At 56.3% G+C, this 10,544-nt stretch overlaps 1 protein-coding gene across 1 annotated transcript in view; it reads right to left on the reverse strand.

Moving 5' to 3' along the window:
- The window catches only part of CASZ1 (castor zinc finger 1), a 57,086-nt gene extending 47,050 nt beyond the window's left edge, over positions 1 to 10,036 (reverse strand). The window contains 2 exon segments of the mRNA XM_032495166.1: positions 9,343 to 9,381; positions 9,858 to 10,036. Coding sequence (XP_032351057.1) covers positions 9,343 to 9,381; positions 9,858 to 9,906 — 88 coding nt within the window. The 5' untranslated portion in view covers positions 9,907 to 10,036.
- Between the last annotated feature and the right edge of the window lie 508 nt (positions 10,037 to 10,544).

The raw sequence follows: 10,544 nt of genomic DNA on the forward strand, positions 1-10,544 counted from the left end.
GAAACTGCTCCGAAGCCCCGCCTTCTTGGTGTCAAGAGAAGTGCTCTGTCTCCTGGGTGAACCGACCACACAGGGCCTCCGCACGCCCGAGGGAGGTCAGACTTGAGCCTTTCCTGCCTTGGGGATTTGAAAAGCTCGCCCTCGCCATTGAGGGGGACCCTGAGCACACATGGAACACATCCTCCCAACTCAGCAGGTCAGGATGGAGCCCCAGAGGAGCCAGGAAGCAGGGTCCAGCTGAGGTTCAGGGGAGCCCCCTGGTCTAGAACTGTTTTGTCCAAGCCACTTGGATTTTTCAGATGAGCATGGCCTCCCAGCCAGGCCCCCTGGTATAATCCTCTCATTAACTTACTATTCGATGGGAAATTACTCCTTGCCCAGGAATATAAGTTTTCATCTTATTTTAAGTTAGATTCTTAAAGCAATTACCAGGCATCTGGCGATGACTTCACCGCTGCGGTTGGGCCCTGGAGGGGAGAAGGGCAGCCCTGAAGCTGCACAGATCCCTGGCTCCTAGCCTCGGAGGGGAGTTCAGGGAGAACTGGGAGCCCCTAAACAACTGTCCTGGGTCCTGGGAGGGCAGTGGGGGGCACACCGTCATCTCTGATATTTGCTGTTGGTGGAAACACTCCTCTGCAGCACCACCTGCCCCATGAACCCACTGGTGACAGTTGCTGAAAAGCCTCAGCAGCTGGTGCCACGGGAGCATTTTCTATTTTTAATTGTTTGATCGGAATATTAACTCATCTAGGCCTGTTCCCAAGGCACACTTCCCAGCCAGAGGGTTTCCCCACTCCCAGACCTTCTTCTCTCCCTCTCCAGTCAGAAATCAACTTTGAAGTTACTAACTGGACACACAGACCTCTGTGAGTCTGCAAAGGATCAGAGCACCGGAGAGAAAAAGAAAGAAGGGCCTCACCAGCCTGGGTGCCCCGGAGCAGACCTCTGCGCCACTGACCTGAGGCTCCAGGCAGGGGAGGTGGCTCAAGCATCCAAAGGCACCGCAGATCCGGCCTGACCCCACGTTCCCCGGCCAGCCTCTCCCGCTCCCCTCCGGTCAGCCCCACTGACCCAGTCTGCTCACTTGTCAACCTCAAGGGCGGGGACACTCAGGAGGCTCCCAGGGAGGGGGCGCTGGGAGGGAGGCACGTGGCCCCAGGCTCAGAAGGGCCGGGCCGGCGGCTGACTTGCAGCTTCTATTTCTGAGAGGAAGGGAGGGCCGCCTCTCTACGGAGCCCACAGGAGAACCTGCCAGCGATTCCTCTATGGGAGCAACACCAAGGGCTTCAGGCCCAGCCCCTGACGGGAGAGTCACACCGCTCAGCCCAAGCTAAGCACCACACGAGCCTGAGATGGACCTGACTCCTGCGCTGCTGAGGACAAACCCGACCCCTGTGGCCCCCTCCCCCGTCCTCGGAAGGCCCTCTACTCAGCACAGGGGCCACTTGGCCTCCTGGCCCCACACACCCTTGGCCCCCCTGCCGTGCTCTGCCCTCTCAAGGTCACAGGGCTGTCCACACCAGGAGTATTTACTCACCAGACTGGCCCTGTTAGCAGCACTCACCACAAATATGCTTTCTGATAAAGTTGGCAGAAAAAAAGTTCTAGGGCTCAAAACAATGTCAGAAATCACCCCCCCACCCCCACCAAGTGACGGTGAAGAGGGGGCTGCCAACAGGTCACACAACCAGCGGGCAAGAGTCCTGGGGGCGGCTTGTGTCACCCTCGCTCTCACTTTTCTCCTTCCTGTTTTACTTCCCAACACACAGCCTGTTGCCAGGGGACCAAGGACTGGGAATGGTTCTGAGCTAGTACTGGGTCTTGGCCCCCAAAGGGCACAGCCCAGAAGCAGGGGCATGGGGAGCGGCCCTCTGTTTCCTCCGCCAGGAGCTCCCTCGGTGGCCTCTGGAGGACAAGGCCAGGCGGCCTCTTACCTCTGCCTCTCCCTGGGCCGTCTCACCTCGCTGAGCCCCCTTCCCACCCGCCTGCCCTCCCTCTGTGCACATGGGCTTTAATGTTTTTATTACCTGTTTGACTCGCTGCCTTATTGCTTCTCCCCTTAATGGGGCCGTAACCGTGGAAACGAGGAATAAACGGCCACCAGAAAATGAGATGATTAAACAGGTCACCCTGGCAAAACAAACTCAGCCAAGGAACCTCTGGGGGTGGGGAGGGTAGGCTCCTCCTCCCCCACCCATGGCCAGCAGGCTTGGACCAGACCCCAGACCACTGTACCTGTCCCAGGAACTGGGGCAGATACAGTGGGGGCGCCCCCTGCTGGGCAGTGGGGGCACCCAGCCAATCCTTCCCCAAGGCTCCCCAACTCCCAGGCAGCCCTTGGGCCTTGGGCTGAGGGGATGGCAGGGAGGGAAGGCCCTGGTCTAGATGGAGGTAAAGATTACCACATCAAGGAGATGCACTTTCTGGTGACACAAAGTTCTAGAATTCTCTCCCTGCTGGCTTCCTGGATGCCTCTTGCTTTCTCACTGCCCTGGAGTCCCCCACCTAATACGTCTCCTGTTCTTATGCAGCACACTGTCCCCTAGGGGGGGAGCCCTGAGTTCATGGAGAAAAGGCCAGCGTAGGCCAAGCTCAACTTAGGAAGGTTTCCTCTGGGAGTCTCTGGTCTTTGGAGCCACAAAATGTGTCTGTTCCTCCCCTGGGCCAACCAGCTCCCACAAAGCCTCAGGCCAGCAGGCAACAAGAGAGGGTCCTCTTGACTCTAAAGGGATCTCAGCAGCCAAGACTCTATGGCTCTGGCAAAGACTGTGGGGCCAGGAGAGCCCCCAGGAGGCAGCCTGCGGGAAGCTCTGAGACAGACCTCACAGCCAGCTCAGGAGCAGTCCAAACACCACGCCAGGGGGCAGAGGTCCAAAGCCCCAGCAATGGGGGCGGGCCTCAGCACGAGCCACCCCTTCTTTCTGGCCTCATTCCCTGCACCGCATCTACCCAGCTGGAGGGGTCCTGGGGCTGGGAGCAGGACCTAGAGACGAAGGACATGCTGCAGTGAGATCTGCTGGGAGGAGATGGAGATGAGCAAGTAAGGAAGCAGAGGAGAGCCCCAGACCACCCACTGGCTACCGCCCTCCTGCCCTCTCTGGGGCGGCAGACAGACTGCACACCAAGACCCCCCAGCCCCAAACCACAGGCATGGTTAGTGGCTAATGTGGGGTCCCCAGCAACCATTCAACGCCTATCTTCACTCTTATGCCCACTTTCCCTCTTCTTGTCATCCCTAATCCCAGCCCCACTCCTTCCTGTAAACCAGGCCGTACAAAGCACTCAAGGAGCTAAAACCCAGGTCCCAAGGGAATCAGCCAAATGTTTCCTGCCTGCCACCCGCTGCCCCTACTAAGAAGCTGGGGAGGCACTTGGCGAAGAGGCAATCAATCAATCAACTCCACCAGCACTAACAGTGGGAAGGCGCGAGACCAGCCCTGTACCACGCACTGGGAGGAGATGCGAATGCAGAGCTAACGCTAATGGTTGCCGTTACGAGCAGCAGTAGTAGAAGAAAGCAAGGTTCCTGGCCTTGGCCTCTTGGGGCTGGGTACAGAAGTCTGAGTGTCGCCCTGACACATTAATGTCATGGGCACAACCAGATCCTCAGAGCAGCAGGTCCCAAGCCAACCTCTGATCTCTTATCTCTTTCCAGGGCCAACTTGGGTGTGAAGCTGCAAAGGAGGAGGGGCAAGAACGTAGGCAGGACAGCCTGGCTTTAGGGAGCTGGGCAGCCTGCGCCCAAAGGGGCAGAAAACTGTGGCTGCACAATGGGAAGTAGGAGTTCTGCTCTGGAGGTGAGGGTTGGGGGTGAGGAGTACAAGGCAAGAGAGAGAAGAGGCTGATGGAAGTCTAGAAGGTATGGGTGATACACGACACATCCGTCTGCCTAACTCCGTCTATCTTAATACCTCCCGTCCTTTATCAAGTTCAAAGACCTTCACAAAACTCCCTGGGCTCTCTGCCCCAGCGCTCCTCTGCCTTGTGTGACAGATGAACACACCTGCTGTCTCCCTCCACCAGGAAGGCCCCGGAAACCTGGGAAGGACCAGCGGCCTTCATTTCTGCAGCTCCTACAGCGGGTGCTCCCCAATGTGTACTGAATTGAAGACCTCACTACCTGGGGTTTCTTCCCCAACAGAGGATGATATGTCCAGGTGGATCTCGGGTATGAGGATGCTACACTGTGGTCAGGCAGCCAGAGGGGTGAATGCTGGGCCACCAAAGTTGCCGCCTTTCACAATCAACCCAAGTGAAGCAGTCTCCTCTCCTCTGCACAATGGGACCACCAGCCCTCCTCCTCCTCCCCCCAGCTCCTTCCTCCTCCTGCTGTACCCTGGCCCTGGCTACCCCAGAACAGCTGCTGCCTGCCTTGGGGATCCACAGCTTGTAATTACTACAGAGCAACTTCCTTCCCCTCTGAAGATGAGGAGCAGGAGAAGGGATGAGGAGGAGGTGGGGCAGCAGCCAGGGTGGTCAAGGTATAAAAACCAGCTCAGGGAGGGCAGTGTACAGGACAAGCCTTGGGGCTTGGGGTGAAGGAGCCAGGGGTGGGGGGTCGGGTGTTGGGAGCAGGGGTGAAGAATGGCCTAACTGTTCTAAGAATGGTGGGCCAGTCAGAGGAGGCTGATGGAGGGTCACCTTTATCCTGGCAGGGTCCAGGAGAGGAGTCTGGGCCTGGAGCCTTCCCGGGCCCCACCCAATCCCCTGCCCAGGGACTTGAGCCAGGGGCAGCAGCTTTAATGAGGAGATGCTGCTGCCGTGACTCAGCCCTCCAAAGGTGCCTTCATTTATTTTATTTTTCCATCATAAAAACCCAAGCTGCAACTCAGATTCCCTGGCCATGGGGGATGGGGAAACACCAGCAGTGATGGCAGTGAGGTCCTCAGAGAGGTCTGACTAACCCGCCCCAGTGCCCTTCTTAGAGAGGAGAATTAATGGGTTCCCTGGCTGGTCCCTACGGGGAAAAGGGAACTGGGATGGGGACCCTTTAGGGATCCTTCAGACCTGCCCTCACGGCCTCTGCCTCCTGTTGGAGCCACTTTTATCCAGGCCAGGTCTTTTATTCAGAGTTTTGCTCTGACTAGACATCATAGCAAAACTTGAACTAGTGCCAGGGCTGGTTCAAGGGGCCACTTCACAGTCCAGAGCTGCCTGCCTGTCTCAAATGCTTTCTTCCAAAGAGAAGGTCCAAATGATACGCTTCTCACCTCGTCCACTCAGCCCCTCCCCTAAGACTGCCCCATTGAACCCTCTTGGTAAAATCAGGTTGGGAGTCAGAGAACCGGAGACCGTAAAGGTCATCTGATGCCCAAGTCCCTTCAAACGTCATAGCCAGCCTCTGTTTGAATGGTACCAGGAAACTTGCTACTTCCAAGACAACCTATTCTGTCCTTGGCTCTGACTGCTCCTTCCTGCCAAGATGGCACCGAAGCACCTACCCCCTGCAGCATACTGGCAAAACCGGTGTCCAACCTGACTGCAGGCACTGGCCCCAGCTTAGACTGGTCGAGTGAGTGTATCTGGCCAAGTAAAGGCTTGGGGAAGGAAAACTGAGAACAACTCGCTCTGCCCCCAACCTGGCATGGAATCTCCAGAAACCACACAAGAACCTTCCCGATCCCCAGTCTGGGTCTATCGTGTAACCAAAGTAAGCAAGGTTCCCAGAAGCCTCCACTCATGGCAAGGCCCTAGCCTTGAACTGGTGGCTTACAGAAGTCTTGAAAGTCCGGAGGTGAGCTGACACTCAGAGCAGCAGGGGCTTGGTTGGGGAAGCCAAGTTCTTGGCTGTCTGGGGTCAGATACTTTCCTCTCCTCCCTTGAGACTGTGCCCTTGAAGCACCAAGCCTCCAGGGAATCCCACTCCAAGAACTAGGCTACTGAGCCAACCTGTCTCCGCTCCCTTGATCCCATCCTTCCTGGCCTTGTCCACAGCTGAGGCCGGGCCAGGATACAATGCTGGAGAGGGGCGGGGAGTCTGTAGGCAATGCAAGGGGGTCTTGGCCTGGAGTCCCAGCGGAGCTCATTCCAGGGGAAAAGAGACAGGCCTGGCTCAGAGAGCAGCACTGATTCCTCCTACTGACTCATTTCAACAACACGGCTGCAGCCACTGTGCCAAGTGGACAGTGCCGTCCCTCACGGCTCCCCCTGCGGCCCCTGGCCATCCCTTTGAACTTGCTCTCTTGACTATTTGGCCCGTTACCTGGCAGAACCTACCTCGGATCCTCTGATGGACAGCTCTAGCCCTGGACAGCCCCTTGCTTTCTTCTCAAGATCCCCCTAGGGAGAGTGGGGCAATTATAACCAGATCCCCAAGAATTAGGGGCAAGTTCCTTCTCAAAGCGCTACTGCTGTTTCAAAGCCATTTTCATCCTGTCTTCCAGTTTTTTTTCAGGGCCTAGGAATCAGCCTAGTGGGGCCTAATCCTAGGGAGCTTCCCAACTGCAGCATGGATTTACCTGTGTCTGAGAGCTTCCTCCCCCCTCCCCTCCCCCTCCTGGCTCCCTCCCCCAGGGAAATCACTCTAAAAGGGCCTAATGGAACTATGTCCTCCTCTCTTCCTCTCTCTCCTCCCTCCCTCCCTTTCTTTCTCTTTCCTTTTTTTTTTTTTATTAGCATTTGTGGAATTTATTCCCAAACTCTCCTAATCTTCCGTACACAACCATTTGATTTGCATAACCCAACCCCCTCTCATAAAAACTGGCTGCTAGTTTAATTAAAAAATGTAAATTTGCTGTCATCTCGGGGCCTGGTGAATTAGGACGACATCGGCATTTTTTATTGCTAAAGACGTCCAGATTGATCCAGCCCTTGGCTGAACTATGGTGGAAGAAAAGGGGTCCACATGGCCTCTGAGGGTCTTGAGGTCCTGCTATCTCCTCCTGAGAAGCATTGGTTCTCCCACCACTGAATTACTTGTGGCCAGAGTGCTTCAGAACCTAGCCCTGTCCGAGGCTGGAGGCGATGTTAACCCATGGTTGAATGCTTACTGGGGGCCTGGTGCCAGCAAGCTTTTGGGGACTGTGTCTCCAGTTCGTATTGTGCTGGAGAGGTCCTCGGCAGAAGTTGCCCATGGTCCCCTAGTAGAAGAGAGCCCCTCACCACACTGGCAATAAGCCCTGGCCAGAAATGAGGGCCCTGGTCCTGGCTGTGTCCAGAAGTATATTCCAGAGATCGAAGGAAGATGAACACGGAGTTGGCCCAGAGACAGGCTCAGAGGGGATCTCAGAGATCCCACCTGCTTCCCTTTTTTAGTGAAGAGGGAAAAAAGTGCTTTTCTTCTGAAGTTCTGAGATTAAATGAAACTTCCAAGTACAAAGAAAAGGTTAAGATGGTATCACCAGATGACTCCTCCAGGAAACAGTCAGAACTTTGACACCCTGGACCTCCCCTCACTGAGTGGCCAGAGTCCAGGCCTGGGTCCTGCTGGGAGTGCCCTGCTCCAGCTATGGGAGGGACCAGCTGACCTCAGGGGCCCTTCTAACTTCTAGGAAAAGTTTCCAGAGTCTGCCCCTGGAGCACTGGGAGAAGTAAGCACTGGGAAAGATGCTACAAGAGGTTCTGCCACCCATGGGCACAGGACACCCTCTCTCTAGTAGGGGACACACTGCAGAAGGGCTTTGGAGTATATATATAGGGTACAGGGCAGGAAGATGGACATCAGTTCTACTTAGCATCTGGATTAGAAGAAAGAAGATGAGGAGGGCCTGCCTTCCAGTTGAGTAATTCCTGGGTCCCATGTGCCCGCCCACAAGCAAAGTTCACCTGCCCCGAGTAGGGGGTGGTATGTTATCACCCACCCATCTATAGGGTCTGCTTCTTGGCTGGGATGGGTGGGAGCCCTATTTCTGAAGAAAGGGGGTGGGGCCCAAGAGGGAGGTGATGAGACACCTGATTAGAGGTAGGGGAGGGCTGCTTTTCTGTGGGAGTGAAGGGCGGGGAGGGGCAGGGCAGGGCAGCAGCAATGGCCTTAGACACCTTCACCACTTTGCCCAGCAGGGGGTGTCACACTCTTCCTGGGCACAGAGGTCCTGAGGGCATCCACACTGAATTCATCAAGATCACACCTGGCTGCACATAGTCTTAAAACCCCTTCCCCCACAAACATATGTGCCTCCCTCCCAAAGCTGGTCGCCATGTCCTGTTACCCATCCTGGGCCCCCGGTTCTGCCTCCTGCCTTCTCTGCCCACTCCCCTTTGACTCCAGAAGGTCAAATGTCAGCTCATGGGTCCCAAGGGGCAATGCCATGAACTTGGGCCATTATAAACAACTCTCCAGCCACCCATACCACCTTCTATTAATGAAACAGTAGGGTTCAGAGATCAGTCTTAATGAATTATCAACCTGTTTATTACTGACTTCTTTTGAAAACATTTAGGAAGAAGACAGCTGCTTTTGTCAGTCTAGGATCTGAGAGTCCCGGTCAAAATTCAGTTTCAATACAGACGGCTAATGGAAAGCCTAGGAACTTAAAGCAAACCTCACTCTGGACTCAGGTTGGAAACTTAGATGGGAGGAGAAGTGAAATACTGAATAAAATCAGATTAAAACCAATAAAACAACAAAATCTCAGGATAAACTCTACCCTAGGCCAGCACCATACTACTGGGAACCCTAACCTAGGCATCATGCTAGGCCCCTCAAAACCCAGACGTCAAAATTTACTAGTTTGTCTGGCCTACCCTCTCCCGGGGTGGGGGATGGGAGAGTCCCGGGCCCCTCACTTTGAACTGATAACAGCCGCCTCATCCCACGGATTCTCAGGTGAAAAATACTCATTAGCCGTAATAAGCAGCTTGATCATCCGACACAGCCTTGTCCCAAATAAATTAAATTCCTTTACCTTGAGACAGTCGCCCCGAAACCAGACTAACCACCTTTCCCAACAGGACGCTGCTTTCAAAAACTAAACCACCCCCCACTAAAAAAATAAAAACACACACCCCACAGCCAGACACACAGAGATCTTTGCTGGGGAAAAAAAAAACACACAAAAAACACGGAGCTATTCAAAAAATACGGAGAACAAAAACCCCCACAAAAAACCCCTAAATCCTCTCTCTGGGTGCCCCCCAGCTCCCTCTCCCCTCGGTTCTTTCATAATGACAAGCATCAAATTAGTCACAGTCACTAAGCAAGTAACAAATAATAACAATAATATCATCAGAAGCCTCGCAATCCAGAAACCAGGGTGAGAAGCGCAGCCGAGCCGGCACCAGACCCTCCCCAGGCCAGCCCCCACCCCCTGCTCAGCTGCTACCTCATTGGGCTAAAAATAATAACTTCCGTAAAAGAACCGAAAGAAAAGTGAAAGAGCCTCCCTGGTTCCCACCGGCCGGTACCTGTACCAAGATCCATTCTTCTCTCTTTGGTCCCAAACTCTTCGAGGAACGCCAAAAAAAAAAAAAAAAAAAAGGAGGAAAGAAAAGAAATCTGTTTAGTCTGTCGCAGTGCCCCCCACTCCCCACCCCAATCTCCCCCCTCCGCTCGCCGCACCCTCCCCCCATCGAGGGGCGGTCAAGTCCCAGGGGCTGGGGGAGAAATGAGAAGGGGGACCGGGGAGGGAGAGCGAAAGTTTCTCCCTCCCTCCCCTCTCGCTCTCGCGCTCCGGCATTGCACACTCAAAGCAGCTCCTCTCTGCTCTCGAGTTTATTAAACTAAAAGAGAAACTATTTATAGACGCGGCCCGGGTCGGGGGGCCCCGGCGGCCCGCGAGCCGAGGGTCGCCCCAGCCTGCGCCCGGCCCGGCCCTACTCCAGACGCCCCTGCCCCGCCCTGCCGCGCCCCCCGCCCCGCGCCGGGGTCGGAGCCCCGCAGCGGCGCCCCCTGCCCTCCCCCGCCCCACTCCGGTACTCACCATAGTCGGAGAGTCGAAAGCCGAATTCACTTAAATAATCAACTTTCATAATACTTAATTAATGCCTAATTGCAACTGATTACTCCCCGAATAACAAGTTGTTTTAAAGCCCTGATGTCATTGCTCCTGACGGTAACACTCAGGGTAACAGTTTGGCAGGAGGGAGCGGGCGGGCGGGAGCGGCCGGGGGCGCTGCCAGGCGCCGAGGTGATTGGCAGGGCGGCCACGGCGCCGCCTCCTCCGGGCCCGGCCCGCGCCGCCCCGGCAGGTGAAAGAGCAGAGCTCGGCCCTCCCGCGCGCGCGCGCGCGCCCGTCCGCCCGCCCGTCCGCCGGCCGGGATGCTGGAGTGAATGGGCTCGCGCTCGCCTGCCCCGCGCCCTCCCCCTCGCGCGCGCGCCCGTCCCCACTCGTCCCTCACGCGCACCCCTCGCACGCGCGGCCCCGCTCCGCGCTCGCTCCCTCACGTGCACACGCGCGCGGCCTCAGCGCACCGGCTCGGGCGGCTGACCTTATTGGCTCAGCGATTACCCAAACCTTACACTTCGGGAGGAGGGAGGCGGGGACTCGGCGCAAGGGGACGAGATGGAGCGGGGAGGCGGGCGGGGGTGCGGCGGTCCGAGAGGAGTCCGGAGGCTGGCGCTCGCGCCCCAGCGCCAACTCTGGCCGGACGCCGGCAGGCGCGCGCTC

This window comes from Camelus ferus, chromosome 13, assembly GCF_009834535.1.
Source record: "Camelus ferus isolate YT-003-E chromosome 13, BCGSAC_Cfer_1.0, whole genome shotgun sequence".
NCBI lineage: Eukaryota > Metazoa > Chordata > Mammalia > Artiodactyla > Camelidae > Camelus > Camelus ferus.